The sequence below is a fragment of the Canis aureus genome, chromosome X (assembly GCF_053574225.1).
Source record: "Canis aureus isolate CA01 chromosome X, VMU_Caureus_v.1.0, whole genome shotgun sequence".
Lineage (NCBI taxonomy): Eukaryota > Metazoa > Chordata > Mammalia > Carnivora > Canidae > Canis > Canis aureus.
The window spans coordinates 97597801-97618696 of record NC_135649.1 but is presented as its reverse complement, the minus strand read 5'-3'; the positions used below and the strand labels follow the sequence as shown (position 1 = coordinate 97618696).

The window sequence follows — 20896 nt, the reverse complement described above, 5'->3', positions numbered from 1 at the left end:
AGAACGTATCTGTGATACCAACCTTGGTTTCTGTGATTTTCTTTTGGATTGCATCTACTGTGTAGGGAGCCTCCTTCCATGACTCAAGCTTGGCTCTGGCCTGCCCCAACACCTGCTCAGCCTCCTCTTTAGCTTCCAGCCATTGTGTGGAATCCTTTAACATTTCATTCAACTGTTGCCTCCGGTTCTGAAGATGTTCCTGTACTTCATCCCACTGACTCTGAATTCTTTCAACTGGAATGAAAGGAAAAACAAATATAAGAGTAAATGCTAGCCTGGAGAAGACATTTGAAATGTAAACTTCAAAGACGATCTCACTTTTTATATTATTCATTAAAAAAATTATTCATTGTGTTACAGCTAGAATAATGGAGACAACAGAATTCCTTACTTCTGCCAATGGCAAACATGAGGTTAAGTTATTGTCCTCGAGGTGACCTAGAACATCAGTAGTCTATGAAAAATTTAACTCTGCCTATTCTCAATCCCCATGCCAAATATGAATAATATTTTAGAAAGGTACTAGAGCAGAATCTCTGAACCCCCTTGCCCTTATTGTTTCAGTGTTCAACAACTTGACGTCTGATACTATCACTTGCAATTCATTCCTTGAAGGCTTTGTGGTGCCACAAAGAATTTGTTTTGCCACCTAAGTAGCAGGCTAGATATACCAAGGGATCTATGGTTCCTGCCACCCTACCTCCCAAGAGCAGTCTGTAACCAAGGACTGATGGTACGTCTTGCAGTATGAATATTTTAGACCCCTTCATGCCAGAAGCGATTAACTGGGGAGCATTTATTTTACAATAGTTTCAGAGTTCTCCTAGTGGGATAAAGTTCCAGTGGCCCACAGAAATAAATAACCTGCTTGATAATGCACCATCCTTTATTGACTACTCTACTTTTCTCTACCTTGCTCATTCCCCTACTGATATATCCCTCAACTCCCAAATAAACCACATGCCCTCAGAACCTTTTCCTGGAGTTTTCTTCTGGGGCAACCCAAGAGCAGATAAGCCTACTGGAAACATCTTTTAACAATATCTAAGAATTCATACTGGTTATATTCCGTAAGACAGGCTTATATGGAGGCCATTTTTTGGTATCATTATAAGTCAAAGATGAAGATGCCCTTATCTATTCTGCTCTGAAGTACTTTATTTTAGTATACTAAAAATAAACACAACTACATTATTTTTTTCTTTTAAGGACATTATCTTTTCTTTAAGCTGATTTCATAAAATAGAAATAATGTTCTAGAAAGATAAGTAATAAAACCACTATCAACTTTAACCCTTAAGCAAAACTTGACAGATAATCTAGATTTTTCCCGAGGTCTCAATAAATACCATATATAATTGGTTGCTAATTTCTCTCATACAGAGCTCCTTCCCACTTTTCACATATTCTCACTGCAAAGCTCTATCATTTTTTGCCTACACGTCTGTAATAGACTCGCTAGCCCCATCCATCTCAAGTATCTGTTTTATAATGCAACTTTCACACTATAGAGAGAGTAATAATTAATATAAATCCGATCACCCCACTCCCTCATTTAAAACCTTCAGTGTTTCCCTACTGTCCTCTGGAATATCTTAGCTTGACTTACATTTTCCTCTGTGTTCTGGCCTGGATAATCTGAGAGACTTATTTATAGATGAACAAATTATAACATAATCCGGGTGTAGGACATCACCAAAGATAATACAAGAAATTGGGCCTTGCAGCAGTGAAGCTGTTACTATATCTAGAACCAAGAAATTGGGGGAGGGAAAAGTGACCCAAAGCTGAGAATCATGAGGAGAAACCACTTGGAGAAGCACAGTAACCTTTTGCCAAGGGATACTGTCAGCCTGATGCAACTTCACTGGAAGGAAACAGGAGAATAAATATCCTGATCTCACTCTGCCCTCTCTCTCCTACCAGGTCTCCCTGGTGGTGTGTAAACCAACTGGAAGCCAGAGGGCATGAGAGCTCAGTGATGGCACAGATAAGCACCTCAGAGTAGAGGCCAAAGAAGAGAATGGCAAAGAGGGGCTATGGCTAGACAAAATGTGCACAGCATAGTACGGTAAAATTGTGCTCCATGATATAAGTTTAGTCCTTTTTAATTAACCCTGTGGTTGCCTCCATCAAGCTAAAAGAACTAAGGAGTTAAAGAAGTACTTGAGATTTACCATAAATAAGCATGAGAACTAGACAAAACCTGTAAGACTAGTGATTGTGACATGAAATCAAGAATCTGATACCTAGAATAGGTAAAACCAGGTGAGTGGCACTCATCATAAATGACTGTTCTTATTGGGTTCATTTCTGTTTGGGTGTTTGTGTGGTGTTGCAAAGCCAGTCAACATACTATATTCCAACTTCAGTTAACACATGAATGTCTGTTTAAATAAATGTCAGTTTCTTTCTCTAATCTTTGAGCACCATTCTTTTTTGTTTGTTTCATTGTTGTTGCCCCACAGGGTAGTGTGGCACCTATCATAGGTGGGATTTACAGTTGTTAATCAGTCTTCTATTGAATCTTTAGTTTACAAAATTAATAGTGTAAATGCTATTTTAAGAAAGCTGTTTCAAATATAAATAAATATATCTTTACATATTCTGAAATAATTCCCCATCAATCATATAAATTACTGATATTCCAATTAGAAACCATTTTTTCAACTTATCATGGCAGGCTACTTTATTATGCATAACTGGCACCTTTTTTTCTTAGCCTATTTTTATATACTACATGTATATGAAAATAAAATATTGGCTTTCCTTAAAAAGTCTCTGATTCTGATTTGCCTCTGCATTAATCAGCTTTGATTAGTGACATTTTATTACGCTAGCAAACTTTTAAAAATGTCTAGTATTTTTGATATAAACAGGGTAAGCTACTCGCATTCATGCCAGTGAATATTTCATACATCTTATAGTTCATTTCCATAGGGTAGACATAATCTGTATATTTAAAAAGGCCATCATATGAAGGAAAAGTAAGATAGTTCCTCCTATTATATGGGCATGTATCTCTTAATTGTGGCAAAAGGAGGAAACTTTCATAGTCCAGATCATTATTTCAGACAAATACACCATTTGAATGCTTGTTCAGTCACAGTGATGAAAGCTTTCATCCCAAAGGGGTCATGTGTAGGAAGGGAAAAATGGTTCATTGGTGTATGTATCCCACTGAGGGCGTGCTTTCTCATCCTTGACCTTCAACTGTACATGATCATCAGATAATACTTAACTAAATAAATTTATAGGCTACAGACTTACTCAACAATCCATCTACTCCACCAAGCACCCCTACCCACCAATCTATTTATCTAGCCTGACAGTCACCATTTTATTTACCATCTAGCAGATATTAGACATTATGCCAGGCAGTGGGTAAACAAAGGAGTCAAGACAGATTCCCTGGCTTCTGGTTGATGCCTGTTAGATAAAGGTCTTATTCACTATCTACCCAAAGCATAAAGGATGAAAAGTTATAGGGAAAAGATAGAGTTCAATCTTGGACCTCTTCAGTGGGAGATTTTGAGGGTCATCTAAGTAGGATTATCATTTTAGTCACTTGGACGGAAGGTGCAATGGCAAAGCTGTGTATTTTGGGGGGAGAAAGAAATCCAGGAGTAGAAATTACTACAGAGAAATAATGAAGACCTCAGTGGGAATGTATTCCAATTGGCACAGTACACAGATTGAACAAAACACAGGAGTAAAGATGAAATCCTGGACAACACAACACATGAAGACAGAATGAAGCAAAAGCAGCCCATAAGATGAATAAATGGCTAGAGAAGTAGAGGGAATGCCTGGAAAGTATACTTTAATAAAAACATAGACAAGAAAGAATTACAAAACCCAAAGTGGTTAACAGTTTTAAAAGCCATAAACATCATGCCAGATAATAAAATCATAATAATTAACATTTACTTGAATACCTACACTGCTTAAAGCACAGGTTTAGGATCCATATGAGAGTTAATTCATTTAATTATCATGATTATCTTATGAGGTAGGTATCATTGTTTATGTTGCTGCTGCTATTGCTACTTCTCATTGAACAGAGAAAGAGACTGCATTAAAGAACTGGCATAAGGTCATACAGATAGTGAGTGGGAGAACCAATACTGGGGCCCAAATAGTCAAGACTCCCCAAAGCCCATGTCAAAAGTATCCATTGGCTTTGACCACATGGAATTCCCTCAAGACCATACAGAAAATAATTTTAGTGGAGTGATGGAAATCTTACTGTAAAGGATTGACAAATGAGTCAGCCAATGATAAATGAGAATTGGAAGATAATTACCCTTTGGTTGAAAACTGCAAGGTGCATTTTTCACAGTCTCCCAGAGTTCCCTTATCAGGGTTGAACTTGAGTTGCCCACAGCAATAACCTGCTCAATAATTAGCTCAATTATTGGCTTCTTTCCCTATTTCGCTGTTCCACTCTCTTACTGGTATTTCATGGGATCACTTTACAAAGAAAACACTTTCACTCAAATCATTGTTTCAAGGTCATCCTTTTGGGGGAAGCTAGTCTCAGAATTTTATTCATTTAAAAAAACCTTAGTGCACAGCTCAGAGCTTGGTACCTGGTTTATCTTCAATAACTGTCAAATGAATTGTGCATGTAGACTATTTAATTATCCATGCTTCCTTTTTATAATGATGTAAAAATGCCACTTCCGAAGTTAACCTTTGCCCAGGACCTCGAGTCTTTCTTCTTTAAAAGGAGTCACTATCTCTTTACTGCATTTCAAGTTTATGTAAGTTGAACAGTGCCTTAATAACTATGCTTATCATCACTCATCATCAGGGAAATGCAAATCAAAACTACAATGAGATACCACCTCACACCTGTCAGAACGGCTAAAATCAACAACACAGGAAACAACCAGTGTTGGTGAGGATACAGAGAAACAGGAACCCTTAGTTGTTGGTGGGAATGCAAAGTGGTACGGCCACTGTGGAAAACAGTATGGAGGTTCCTCACAAAGTTAAAAATAGAACTACCTTATGATCCAGCAATGGCACTACTGGGTATTTACCCAAAGGATACAAAAACACTAATCAAAGGGATACATGCACTCCTATGTTTATAGTAGCATTATTTACAATAGCCAAGGTATGGCATCTGCATTGGCCATATTTTTTTGGTATAGAACATCTTCACTATCATATTTACTAGTAGAATGTTCTCATCTGGTTAAAAAAATCCATAAATTAAATGGTATGTTTGTATGTGTGTGGGAGGATTTTTGTGAGCCAAAATTAATTAGTGATCTTTCTCCAATATTCTTGAACTGTAGATTTGAGAGAATCTGTTGGCATGTCCTTTTGCCTCAGTCTGTCTTTTTATTTAAATTAAAGATGGAAGAATATAGAAAAGTGTATGTATATATCAGATAAGGATATTTTTATAGGCATTTTCAAATTTTAAAACATACTGAGCTCCAGCAGCTAATAACAACAATAAAATATCATATTGTTATTGACGTAAGTACAATTAGATGGATACCAGAAAGAGAGTAAACAGATGTATCAACTCTTGTGAAATAAATACCCATGTTGCAGAGCAGAAATTATGGAAATATTATTTCATTTACAAAAGGATTCACCATAAGATTTCTTTAAACAATCAACCTGTCAGGTATATTTAAAATATTATTTGACTTGTATTCCATTCCCAAGTATACATTCAAGACATACATACCTGTATTCACCAAAGGACATGTACTAAATTGGAAGCTTCCTCTAACTAGAAACTATCCAAATTTCCTTCTACTATAAAATGGATGCACTGTAGTATATTTACCAATAACACTATCCCGCAACAAGAAAAAAATATCTACAACTTATGCAGTATTATGTATTTTCTCACAAAAATAACATTGGGGGAAAGAAGCCAGCTCAAAACAAGGGCATACTGTTTATTACTATTTATTATTATACATTTATATAATGTAAAATAATAGGAAATGTAAAGTGATTGTAGGAGTCAGGATATTGCTTACCCTTGGGGTACTGGTATCACTGAAAGAGATATGACAGAACTTCAGAAGTTCTGGTATTGTTCTGTTTCTTGATTTGAGGGCTGTTTACGCAGTTGTATTTAGTTTGTGCAAACTCACCAAGCTAAACATTTATAACGTGCATTTTCTCTTATGCATATTGTACTTCAATAAAAATTTAATGAAGTATGATTTGACTTGTAAAATGTATTGTGCATACAACATTGGAGAATTCATCTTTTCAAAAGGGTTGCAACCTGTGAAACATGCATCACTGGAAGATATGAATTATCATTCATAAAAGATGCAATGATTTTGCTAAGGACACAATACAATTAAGGACTTAGATTGGTGTGATAGAGAACATCTCAGAAATACTCATGGCCAGTGAACCAGACTAGACTGACAGAAACAAATCAGCTCATAGAGACTAATGAAGCACCTATTTGGTTATTTAACAACAGAAACAATGCATTACAATGGATTGATATAACCATCCTAAGGGTAGACCCTGCAGAAACAAACACAAAAGAAAACTTTAGAAATATGATATATATTCCATTTTGTCAAGGGATGAAAGTAAATACAAAATCTGCAGATAATCAAAGAGAAGCTGTTATTTTGGACCTGAGCCATTGTGGTAGTTGGACATCATATGGACCTGCTAATTATCCATGCCTGGGCCAACAATTAAAAGTACAGAATTTCACTGCACTTGCAACACTGCACCCAGGATATTATGGATAGACCAAAGATATATTATGGCAGTGTACTTGGTCACTAGAGCCCATACTGTTAGATTTACATTTATACCAGATTCATCTGACATGCAGAAGCGAAATAATAATAAAATATATGCATATAAACTCAGACAATCTGTGCATGTTGGTAATTGAAGAGCTACCCAAATGTGTGCATTTCTCTTTTCAGAGGGCCATCATGGAAAGCTTCTCAACTGATTTGTCCAGTAAGTAGATGCTGGATAATGAAGGGAAATAAATAACCAATGCTAAGACTCAGGATGACAGACTGGGACTCAGCATGTGTCCTGATTTACAGATCTCTAGAAGTGTCAAATTGGAAACTCAGCAATCATGTCAAGAACCACAATACTGCAGAGAAAGAAACAGTTCAGTTGATTGAGTACTAACCAATCTTTCACTTCATGTTTTTAAGCTAGCTATGTTTGATTATCGATATACATTCTTGACTGATATAAATTCCTACAACATCTCTCCTAGGGAAAAATGTTATTTACAAAAATGAAATGATTGCCTTTTTGAATATACATTGCTACAGAACAAAGAACAGCTCTGTGGCAATTTCTGCACTGAATTTGTAGTTTGAGAATTAGAAGTTGCTATGACTAATTTTTAGAAAGAAACCTTAACTAGCAGTTAGTAATGGGTTATAGCCCTAGATTTGTGATGAAATTTAATTTGCAAAAGTTGCTTTATCACAACTTCAATTTCCTCAACTGCAAAACTGAAATAATGACAGTTGTACAACCAAAGAATTGTGAAGATAAAATTCAACAATGAATAAAAGCATAGAGGACCATACTGAAGCAAGGTGTTACTGCTTCTGTGTACAGAGACTAAACAACAATTATAGTCATCAGCAAACATTTGTGATCTGCGAGGTGGAGCACACTGTGGATCTCAGTGATTCCACAGAGCACTTAAATAATCCAGGTAGAAAATACCAAGCTGGAAGAGTGAATTTTCAGGGCAAATTGGTTACAAATAGGTAAAGAATGGCAGATACTTAACTATGGTCAACTGTAAGGAAAATGATTCTAACTGAAGTTAAGATAATGAGTTCTGATAGTTAAAAATGGGAAAGAAATGTGGGAATCGCAACAGACTGTTCCCTGAGGCTAAAATAGTCAACAAAATGTTAGAGATGATCAAGAAGAGAACTAAAAAAAAAAAAACACCATTATTCTACTCTTGTACAAAGTTAGAGTAAATCTCTGCCTTGAGGAAAGTGAGCATATCTTAATGTTTGATATACAAAGACTTATAAAGAACCAAGGTAAGTGAAAAGAACAATAACTCAAATTATAAGGAATATTAAGATTTGTTTCATATACTTCCACAAGGCATTTAAACATGGTTCTCTAGAAGACTTATTTGTGGTTAAGTTCTGCAAAGAGGAATCTCAATTTAAACCCATTAAGAAGAGGGAGAAACAAACATACTAACCATGAAGTCAAAAGTAGCTAGTGCGAATGGACACTTGCTGTATTTAGGAACAGGATGTGAGGAATGTGGCTGCTTATGTGAACACAGAAAAAAAAATGTCTGAGACATTTCAGACCGAAAAGAAGAAAAGAGAAGGGAGTTATAGGCACATGATGCAATCTTAGCCACTATGACTAATTTAAATATCTGCTCCTTTCTAAATCTTAAAAAGCTAGCATTCAGGAACAGTCAAACATTATGTTTAAATTCATGGAAGACAGCCCTAGAGTAAATGACCAAGTTAAAAATATTATCTAATATTAGTGAACATTTATGGTTATGGCAAAGATCAGTAGCAATGCTATTTCACCACCAGTTTACTCTTGTAAAGTGACTATAACAATAGCAAGGAGATTAATAATCTATGAAGATTAAGGAAATAATAAACACAGGGCACTGAGCAGCATGTCTGGCCCTTGCTCTCTATTACAGGGGTGAAGAAAGGCAACCATGTACTTCTGTAACACCAGTGAAGTTCTCAAATCTTGAGACACAAAGCAAAAGTGAGCAGACTGGATGATCCCTGAGGTTCATACCAGCTCTAACAGTCTGTGAAATACATGTTTCTTGATGTTTCTGTCAGAGGTAGAGGCTCACCTTACGTGGTTATTGGGAAGAGCTCAGTCATCTCCATGAGTGGATGAGCAAAAAGAATATCAACAGCTATATATCATTCCCTGGGATGGGCCATTGGTACGATTCACCTTGACAATCTTATACTCAGTCATGTTAAAATTCAGTTAAAATAAATTCAAACCAACCTAAAACAATGTTTTTTCTTTTGAAAAAAATTTTAAGTGAGGTAAAACTGACATACAACATTATATTAGTTTCAGGTGTACAACATGATAATTCAGTATGTGTATATACTGTGAAATGATCACCTTAATAAGTCAACATCCCAAAGTTCTTTCTTTTCTGGGGTGATTGTACTTTTCAGTATCTTGATAGAGGCATGTGTCACATTACTGTACCCACCATTCATCAATACTCACTGAATGGTACACATAAGACTTGTACATTTGACTATGCAAATTTTGTCACAAGCAAGCAAACAAAACAACTATAAATGAATATTGGGCTCTAGTTAATGATATGCATGTTGAAATGTCTATGGGTAAAACGTACTGATGTGTCCAAACTTCGAAACAAATAAAAAAATAGGGATTGATGGGAGGATAAAGGGATGAAGTGGTATGGCAGAATCTAGATGGTAAGTTCATGGGTATTCAGTGTGCAGTTCCTTCAGCTTTTCTGTGTATTTGAATTTTTTGGAATAAAATGTTAGATAGAACACTCTCTCAAAGCAAGCACAAAACAGCATACTATTTGGGCAGCTTTCTAAGTCACTTAGACCACTTTCCAATTAAGAAAAAAAATACCATCTGTGGAATATGTAAGTCTAAAAGATAGTAAATAGCATTTACACGAGTGGAAATGATAAAACATTTTGCTGAATGTCACACCCAATGTCTATGGTGAGGAGCTGGAAATGGAATTCAGGCAGCTCTCTTAATTTCATAATCAACAGACTGTCAGAGACCATATTACCTCATTTAAAGCATGTTGAATATTCTAACAGAGGAAAGGAGTCCTCTGAAAAAAGCTTATCCTTCTGTTGCAGCTATAAACCATAGGTAAATGCATGCTGGTGTCCACACTACAAGCTGAATTAAGGTCAAAGGAGGATTGCAGTTTTGCCACCAGTTGGAGAGTCACAGAATATGAGAAAATACCAACATCCAGTCATAATGAAACATGTATGCTATTTTATTAATTTGAAAGGCAGATGTTGACATGTGATACTATTTGATCATTAAAACGAATTTCAAAAATGGCTTCCTTTGGCAGGGAGCACCTCTTGGTGAAAGCTTGAGATGAAAGCTTGAAGTTGGGGGAAAAAGTTTGATCTACAGTTATGCAAAAATACTTCGGTGTATAAACCTAGGTCACTCACAAGACATGGAAAAGATCTATCTAGGTGTGATATCGACACAATATATCACTGGACCATCCATCTGTCCCACTGGCCCCAGCCTTCAACTAATTAAGTGCCAAATGTAGCAAATAAAGTACTAACAACTCAAAAGGGTTCAGCAAGAGTTCACTGAAGTGGAGTAAAGGGGACCATTACAATTCTGGCACCATGGATTTATTACTGTGTCACTGGCATGCAACACACACAGCAGAACCCATTCATCACTGTATATTTTCACATCAAAATTGATGCATTTGTTGGAATGTGAAAATTTTCAAAAATATGTAGAATAAAAAGGCATTTTTCTCCCTGAACACACATTGAATTTCATCCCTACACCTTGTCACTCAAACTTTTATTTGACAAGTGTAGAAAATGCAAGCCATACTTGAAAAGCAAAGACAGCTCACTTTTCTCTTTACAAGTACACTCCACAGTGTAGCCATTCAAGTTAAGGAATAAAAAATAAACAAAAAACAATTCCTTGAAAAAAACAGTGGGCTACAAAGCAAAACACCAGTTACTATCTATTGGAGGACTCTCCTATATCTCTCGTCTTCCTTATGTCCTTCCTACAGGAGTAGGTGTCTCTCTCCTACCCATGCCTGCTTCCCTCCCTGTCCTCAGTATGCCAATTTATTCTGCCTCCTAAAAGAAGTGATTCCATTTTTTTTACCCACCCCATATCTTCAACTTCAGTCTAGAAGCTCCTCTAAAAAGAAAACAAATGATTTTTGCTTTTGGTCTTAACACCATGTCTGGCCAATCTGATGTCTTTTTCCTTGATAGAAGAGCGGTTTATGCCAGTACTACTGAAGGGATGACTCGTGTACCAGCTGCATCAGCGTCACCTGGGAGCTTGCAAAAAGTGCAGTATCTTGAGCTCTCCCCAAAACCAAACTGATCAGATTCTACATTTTAAAACCAGATTCCAATGGGGAGTTATGTACACAGTAAAATTTGAGAAGCACTAGTCAAAAGCACTATTTCCACTTTCACACCTCAGATTCCTTTCTTAGTCACTACATTTTGACTATTGCCACTGCAATTGTAGATAACAGCTGAAATTGAACGTGCCATTGAAATTGTTGTAGATAATAGTGATGACATTCAAGTTACGACAGTGCTAGAGATTCTGAAGACTTTATTTTGCCAGACCTCCATTCAGGACTTCCCTCACTGATAAGCCCTCCTTGAAACTTTCTTTCAATCAACATGGCATGGATTTTTACCCTACCTTTCTGGCCACTCCTCAGCCTCCTCTGATCATCTCTTAAATGTCGCTATTCCCTACAAGCCTCTCTTTGATCTTTTCTTTTCACTTGATGTGTTCTCTCCCTGGTGTATTCATCTACTTATATTGCTTCATTTATTACCTTTACAATGATCACAGTCAAATCTGTTTTAATCTAAGAACTCCCTCCCAAACTCCATGTCCACAGAGTCAATCATCTACTAACTCCCTTATAAATATGCAGTGTATCCAAAAATTGATCATGTCATCTTCACCATTCTCCCCTAATCACTGACACACATCTGTTCCTCTACCTAGTCATTCAAAGAGAAACATACAAATCATCCCTGATTTCTCTTTCTTCCTTATCCTTTAGCCAAGATGCCAAGTCATTCATTCAACCTCCTTAATCGCTCTTCTAACCTATCATCCAGCTGTCACTTCCCTAGACTGTTTTAATTAAAAGTCTCCCAATGTTCTCTCTTATTTACTGAATCATAACCTTACCTGCACAATTGAATCAACTGGGGAGCTTTGAAAAATACCAATGTCTGTGCCCTATTCCTGAAGATTTTTATGTAATTGGTTTGGGGTGGAGTCCAGGCACTGGCATTTTGTAAAAGCCCTTGCTGCTCCTAGTGATCCTAATGTGCAGCTAGGAAGAAAAACCACTGCTCCAACACTGACCTTTTGCACTCCACATTAATCTGCAGTACTTTGGTCAGAGAAGGCTTTTGAAGATGAAAATCAGAGTCTGTCATCATTTATTAAATTCCTCTAATGTCATTCTTTCACTGCTTTGAGAATAAAATCAAAACTCTTTACCTGACTTAGAAGACCTCTTCCAGCTTCTTGACTTCTACTGCCTGTTGTGAAACTCATACTCCAGCTTTACAGCCACACAAGAGTCCCCCCTACATGTATGATGTGTCTTGCATGTGTCTGTGCAAGATTATTCTCTATCCTTATCTACTCTGTAGCAGTTTTCAAAGAAGCCACTATCACTGGTCATTTTTTCCTGACTGTTCTCTTCTGCTCCACCAAGCCTTGTTCCATGGGTTTGGATAAGGTACCCTGCATTGTGGTTTCTAGAGCACCCAGTCCTTACCTTTGAATATAGTGATTACACTATTTGGCAATTATCTGTTTTTTGCCTGTCTTGCCCACAGCAAGGTGCTGATTTCAGGAGAGGAAATGTATTTGTTTTTTAAAGATCGTTTATTTATTTATTCATGAGAGACACAGAGAGACAGGCAGAGACATAGGCAGAGGGAGAAGCAGGCTCCTCGTGGGGAGCCCGATTTGGGACACTTGATCCCAGGATCCCAGGATCATGCCCTGAGTTGAAGGCAGACGCTCAACCACTGAGCCACCCTGGTGTCTAAGGAAATGTATTTTTAAATTTGGGGCCCAGCACATGTTTGGCATGCAGGATGGTATAAAGAAATGTGTGGAAAGGAAGAACACAACTCTTACATCCCAAACAAGAATTTATGCACTACTGCAAAAATAAAATTGTTACAAACATATAAACAAAACAAATGTATACATTTAGACAACGTTGTGAAGATAAGGTACATGCTCAAATTTTTTCAGACTTTGTGAGTGTGAGACTTTTGTATTAAAGGAACAAGAGGAACCCAATTATTGAAGTATAGTCTCAGCCGATCTCTTTCAAATACTTTTCCAAAAAAGCAAAATGTAAGATCAAAAATAAATAAAGATCAGTCAGTTCTGGTCCAATTTAACATATGTCCTGTTATTAAACACAGGATCAGTGATTATAAAATATTTTTTAGACTAAAGTAGCAGCAGCAGTAGTAGATTGAAAGGCCAGAAATAAAAGTGCCTCCAGACTTGAATTGCCCTTCCCAGGCCTCATTTTGAGATAATCTTTGTTTATTTAAACCTTGGCAACTTATAAATGTTACAGTAAATAATGTGAAATACAGGGAAGATGAAAAGTAACTCTTTCTATTCTAATGATCGCAATTCAAATGACAAAATAGTTTCACACAAAATATGTAAATAGGATTTGAACATTAGTATAGCAACTCCTAAAATGGTATAGCAGCTTCTAAAATGAAATGCTTGAGTTTATAAGAAACAACAACAACAACAACAAAAAATCTGTATACAACCCCCACTATTTCCATTTACCTCTGGGTAAATCATAACTATACATCCAGAGAAGAAAGACACAAGAGAGAGACAATACCTCAGTGAAACATATGGCTAAGAAATACAGGAACAGAATAGTGTAATTGCCTTAATTTTAGAAGGAAATCTTCTTAAATAGAATTTCCGTAGTAAAAGAAGAAATAGAGAAATTTTAAATGAGGTAATCTACGTGAAAAAGTGCTTTATAAACCACAAAGCTGTCAGCAAACATACGGTACTATTATTATTTTCTTTAAAATGAGATCTAGAAGAGCATTGTGCCTATACTATTCACAGCAAAGAAATATATTCCTTTAAAAACATATAAAATGGATGCCTTTTAATAAAAACAAAAAGGAAGGCACACAAACATTGCCATAACTGATTATCATACAAAATTATGCTTTTGTTCTGATAAGTTCTTATAAAGAGCCATTTGATCATATGATGCAAATTTTTTATAAAGTTATTCATTTATTTATCCCTTTGTCATCCACTCCTTCATTATGAATTTTTCTTCATAACCTATTATGTGCTTGAGATTGAGGTGGAATGTATTCAAAAGCAAAGCTGCATAAAGGAGTAATAAACATTTTATAAGTAAACTGCCTAATTCAATATTCAAATGCATTTGGAATCTGTGTCTTTATGACAGAACCCATTCATTTGAATGCATCATCCATTATGAAGAAAAGCTAAAGAGCAGATTTTCATAGCTCCTGCTGGCCTTTTGAATTTTGGTAAGGATCCTGGTCTTTAGCCTCCATGCAGTGGGAATCCACTGAAAGGTTGCATGCAGGGAAGTGACACATCTGAGCTGGGTGTGAAAAGATCAGTCAGGCTGTCTATTAGAGAAGAGATTGGGGAAAGGGCAGTAAAAGACACAGAAAAATAGAGTTACAACCTAGGACAGGTGTCCAGGCACAGCCTGACGGTGTTTGATAGACTGAAAGATAATAATGAATTAGTAAAATATTTAGAAGATTAAATGTAGAGGACTTTGCCTAAACTCTTCCCTCTGCATAAAACGCATTGCCTGATACATGATAGGTAACTTCGTGAATGCTTTGGAGGAGAAATGAATGGGATTGTATTAACCTTGTAGTTCTTTTAGGGGGTCTTAGAAGATCTGACCCTGTCATGGAAAAACTTTCCCCCCCTCAACAGAAAAAGACAGAACTAATAGACTGTGACCACTGTCTCTTTTTCAGCAACGTATGCCTAGTTCACTGTGCCTCTTCTAGAATACAAGCTACATGTAATGTCTGCAAAATCTTTCTTTCAAGACACTTTGTTGGGAAATCTTACTTGCTTTTTTTAGCTTTATTTTATTTTATTTTTTTAGCTTGGTTTTAAAGTCATTTGTAATAAGTAAGAGAGAGTGGATCCCTTTTGTATAGCAAAATGGTGAAAAAAAATTGCTGGTGGACATCAACATGGATCTGCAATTTTATTTTAAATGTGAGTTCTTAATAATCCCCAAGAGAAAAAATAAAGTACAGAGTTTGTCATATGGAATGGATCAAACAGGTGAGAGCTCAGAGATCTCACCATGAGAGTTACCATTCATATAGTGAGGAAGAAATGAAACTAGGAGTATAAGGGAGAGAGGCAGACTAAGGGCAAGAAAATGAGATATGAGATTTGGGAAAGGTTACATCGTCCTTATGTTTAAGGCGAAGGCTCAGAGATGAAGCAGGAGATGTGGTCCCTACACTAAGCAAAGTGAGCCTCTTGGGTAATCAATGATAGCTTCAGGAAAGTGCTTAGAGCATGGGCCACAAGAAATTAGGTATAAAAGGAAATGATAGAAATATTTATGGAGTTCACTTTGGCAGTTAAAGAAGCAAAATCAGACAGGAAGCTTAAGGGGTGTGAGTTGTCTTGTGTGGGAGCCAAGATTTGGAAGGAGCAGGGAACAAGAAAGTAGATGGTTAGGCAAAATATAGGAAGCCAAGTTAATCAATGAGCAGGAAATTTCCACTTGAAATTGAATTTATGATACAAAAAAGTTTGTTAAAATGACTAGACAAGAAGATCCCACTCATCAACCAGCCAGGGCAAAACATGGGTTTGTATCTAGTCACTCCATATTTATACTCTTAATCTGATTATTAGAAGGAGCTCATTACTGATTAAATATCTTTTCTTTCCCCGAATTCTACCATCCTTCCCCCCCTTTTATACGATTTCCACCAAAACTACCCCCTTACTCTCTTTCACTATCTTTGAGTTCATCCACATTCTCCTTGGCTACATTTAGATTCTTTAGTTTTCCTGGGTTCCCGAGGTCCACTTGAAGGCACTTCCTACATGTAACTGGTGCCAGTGAGAAGTTCCAGCTTGGAGCAAATTTATCTTTATGTTAGTCACCATAGGAAAAACTAATGTTGACTCCAATGACAAGGAGGTTCTTTTCCTCTCTTCTTGGCGGATGAGCAGTTCCATTACTATTCTTGAAAATTATGAAAAGTCATGTTATGAAACAGTAGAGATCACGTGTGCTGACTAATATTTTGGCTGCAAATCTGTATACTGATTCTCTCAATCTGAATAAAGTTCAGGTAAGAGATGGATCCTTAGGCATTTTTGTACACATAAAGTATATTTTCTTAAGATACACATTAGCAAGAGGTTCAGAACAAAGTTAGTACGGTTGTTTTCCCTAAGCAAAATAAATAAATAAATAAATAAATAAATAAATAAATAAATAAATAAATAAATAAAATAAAAGAAATAACATGAACCTGCCATGCTGCCAGTTCCAATGGTGTTACTGACTTTCTAATCTCATTGCTTTATTTTTTTCTTCCTTCTATTTTTTTCTTTACTAAATCTCTGTCTAATGCTGCTTAATAAGCTAGCTGTTACTGGGAACCTAACGAAAAGGTATTTTTTTCCCTTCCCTGAGTCCAAAACTTCCTAAATAGCTGCTTCATTACTCTCTTCACTTTGAACATTAAAAAACAAAAAGAAAAAGAAAAAACAAAGCTGAAACAGATAATGTGAGAGGTTCATAAAAATCTCTGTCCAGGACATCATCATCCTAATTGGTTTATAACCTGCTGTGCAGAATAATTCTTTTTATTCATCTTAGGGGTTTGTTTTTTTTTTTTTTTGTTTTGTTGTTTTAGGCTTTCAAATGAAAACTTCTTTGTGGTGAAAACTAACCAACAATGAGAAAATGCTATAGGACTTTATAAAACAGCTTCAGCAATGACCCTAGAAGCCTCAGAGGCCTCTTTGTAATTGTCAGACTGGAGAAAATGATCCACGAGGTACTATGTGTTTGCAAGGTTTTATTTCTTTTTTTAAAGATTTTATTTATTTATTTATTTGAGAGAGAGGGAGAGAGAAAGTCAGTGACTGCGTGAACAGGGTGGAAGGCCAGAGGGAGAGGAAGAAGAAGGCTCCCTGCTGAGCAGGGGCCCCGACATGGGGCTCAATCCCAGGATCCTGGGATCATGACCTGAGCCGAAGGCAGATGCTCAACCGACTGAGCCACCCAAGTGCCCCTGTTTGCAAGGTTTTAATTCACAATTTACCAACCACAGTGCAACTATGAATTCAGCATGTTAAGCTCACACATCCTCTCAACTGTCTGTGAAAGAAACACTAAAGAAATCAACAATGATTAAAAGAAAAGACCTACCCAGAAGAAGATGGTGGAAAAGATAAAGGTCAAGGAGAAAGTTTCATAAAAGTTGTTCTAAATTGTGTTAGAAGTTATATGTTCCTGACAGTAGGAAGAAAAAGGTAAATTCTTACAGATTTAGAATTATGTAAAAATGTCCCATTATTAGTATTATTCCTAAAAATACATAAATGTTTATATTTCTGGTTTCTGAAAAAAATGGAATAACATTAAGTAGATGCATCTACACATTGCTTTTGAAATGCCTGAGCTGTACTGGTTAAAAAAAAGGACTTATTCTGTTCCCACCTCAAATTTCCTTAATCAGAATCATCTTCTGGCTCCTGAGCAAGCACACACTATTCACAATAGCAACAACAGTGCCCCAATGGGGTAAATTTGTTCTTGAGGGACAAAAATTCTTACCATATATAAGCATTACAGTGGTTTGTGACTCTCTGAAGGGCCACAGTATAAAAAGATTACAGAGCATATCTATGGGATTAAGTTTTGCAGAGTGTTGATTAGAAAACAAAAAGTCTAAAAGGGCTTCTTAGAGGTTAATGATGAATAAGAGGTTGAGAATACACTGTACCAGTGCAATATATTTTAAAACACTTTCTGCATATAAAACATGTAATTTATTGCATGTAATTGGGAAAACACAGATAGATAGAAAGAAAGAAAAATAAGTTCACTTGAATTCCACCAGTTGACAGCTGTTCAACATTTCACGGTATATCCTCTAGTAATCATTTGTCTTGCTGGCTTTTTTTTTTTTTGTCTTTTTTTCTTTTGTGCAAAATTAGGCTCACATAGCCTGCATAATTTCATATCCTACTTTTTCACCCTTAGCAATTAATGTAATCACTTATTCCCTATGCCATTAAATACCATTGGAAACTATTTCTAATAAACATTATGATACCTTTAACAACAAACTTCCTCCAAACATTAAATGCCTATTTTTATAGTATTAGGTGAATTAGTATTAGTATAGTAATAGTAAGTATGCATTTTTAGGTTAATCATTTTCCTGTGATAAATAATCAAATTACAAGCTTAAATAAAAGCTATTTGCCAAAGTGTCTGGTAACCAAATTTACTGTTTAGTCTTTTTTTTTTAAGATTTTATTTATTTATTCATGAGAGATACAGAGAGAGAGGCAGAGAGAGAGAAGCAGGCTCCATGCAGGAAGCCCAATGTGGAACTCGTTCCTGGGTCTCCAGGATCACGCCCTGGGCCAAAGGCAGGTGCCAAACCGCTGAGCCACCAGGTGTCCCCTGTTTAGTCTATCTACCTCTGTGCCCAACAATGCCATTTTACCTTTTCCTTCTCATTCTGTGTCTCTGTTTCTCTCTTGCTCTTTTGAGGCCGTTTTTCACATCAAACCTTCTGGAATGTTTGCTTATGAGTGTTATTCCTACCTTTGCAGCTCTAAAGAGAGTGAGATCAATCAAGGAATGGATGCAGAGTGCAAAGGGTTTGGGATGAAGCCATGAAAACAGCATCTAAGGACAGGGCGCCTTCATTTTCACTTAATGGACACCTGATTCTTCATGTTGTGTTATTTACGGGGCAGTGGTAATTGTTCTTACATGGGATTACCGACCACAAATTAATCTAGGGAAAAATAACTAAAGATTAAGAATAGAAACCTTTTCCTTTATTTATCAGGTTCAGGGATTGTTTTTATGTTAAAACTCTGTGCTGAGCAAATTATCATTATTAATTTTTCTGACAGGCTTATGTTGTATTATAAAATAATAATTCTGAATTTATTATCTCATCCCTCAAATGATTTATATGCCAATCTCTTGTGAGTTTGGGAAGCACAGGTCAGGCCCCCAGACCCTGATCAACTCAGAATCTACTAAACTATTAAAATCTGGTTGTTGGCTATGCAAAGCTGAAGACCAGACTGTAGATCTATGATAACACAGCATGTGATACAAACATTATCAGTGACCTCCTTATGAAGTTCTTTCTGAAATGATTTATATAATTAACATTAAAAACATCTTCAAATAACAATTAATGAAAAACTGATCCATAAACCTGAAGGAAGAATGTATATATTAAGATTAATTTCAAGTCCATGATATACATGTCATTTTTTACTTGATTACACCTATCTTTAAACTTTCAATTTTTTAAAAAGATTTTTAAAAAGATTTTATTTATTTATTCACAAGAGACACAGAGAGAAAGGCAGAGACATAGGCAGAGGGAGAAGCAGGCTCCCCACAGGGAGCCTGATGCACTACTTGATCCTAGGACCCCGAGATCACAGCCTGAGCCATAGGCAGATGCTCAACCACTGAGCCACCCAGGCACCCTTAAAAGATTTCATTTATTTATTTGAGAGAGAGAGAGAGCACAAGCCAGCAGCGGGGAGGAGGAGAGGGAGAAGGAGAAGCAATTTCCCTGTTGAGCAGGGAGCCCAACAACTCTGGGCTCGATCCCAGGACTCCTGGATCATGATTTGAGCTGAAGGCAGATGCTAAATCAACTGAGCTACCCAGGCGCCCCTAAACTTTCAAACTTAACAGACATTTAGAATTCAGAAATCTTTTTTTTTTTTCAAAAATCTTTGACCAATGTTAAATTGTACTTATAAAAATACTTATAAAATCCTGGTTGACTGGCTACAGACCAAGAATTTTTTTTAAACCATGCCCTTTTTATGTCTTTATAAAGTTCCTAGAATATGTTTCTGTTATTCTCAAAATATTTCTACAGGAGAATTTAGTAATATTCCGACTCACTTAAAACAATCACTAGTTGAGTACAAATTAACTTCCAAAGCCAATCTGAATACATGCTGTAGGAATATACATCTGCTGAAAGATGGTTTCCTTTTATGTTCCCCTTCCCATCTAAAAGTTATTAAGGAAAAGTCTGTTGCTATGGAAACATTCAATTTGGCACCATCTGTATTCAAAATTCAATTGCTTCAAGCCTTTAGCCAATCTCCGGTTTTTAATTGGCAGACCTTCCCAGAATGCTTTACAAATCTTTTAGGAAGCCAATTCATGAAGCATGTCACAATGTAAAGCATCAAGAAGGTTCACAATGCAAGCTTCACTCCATTATCTTAAGATCACACTTGTGCAGTCTCAAAGCATGAGGCCTTCTGATAATTACTTGGCATGGGGTTAATGCCTAAAATTTATTGCCAAGTTTTTGTTGTTGTTGGTTTTTTTTCTTTCTTTTTTCTTTTTTTTTTTTTTTTTGCCTAATGGATTTCTCATTCAAAGAAAGTACTCATTTTACAAGTGACTTAAGTATTAAAAAGACCCTGAAAAGGAGTCCCAGTGGGAAACTTATACAGCGATACACAGTTCAAATAGAAAACACATCTAGGAGAAAAAGTTAAGAATGCGTATTTTGTACTCAGCTAAGGTCCGAGTTCAAATATTAATTGGAATGCTTGTTAGCTACTTCACTTAACCTTTCTAGGTCCCATTTTCCTCATCTGTAAATATCCATTATGAGGACTGTAAGGTATGTACTTTGGAGAAAATACATACTTCACATATCCACAATGGCATTTGAATACATGTTGATCCACATGGTCTTGAAGAGTATTCCTTTGGAATGTCAAACGTCTGTATATAACTATTGTTAAA

At 36.3% G+C, this 20896-nt stretch overlaps 1 protein-coding gene across 16 annotated transcripts in view; it reads right to left on the bottom strand.

Annotated features, from left to right (window-relative positions):
• DMD (dystrophin) overlaps positions 1-20896 on the bottom strand; it is a 2162139-nt gene that overhangs the window by 540975 nt on the left and 1600268 nt on the right. For all 16 annotated transcript variants that reach the window (XM_077887780.1, XM_077887782.1, XM_077887777.1 and 13 more), the window contains one exon: positions 23-234. In XM_077887780.1, coding sequence (XP_077743906.1) covers positions 23-234 — 212 coding nt within the window. The remainder of the gene's footprint in view (positions 1-22; positions 235-20896) is intronic.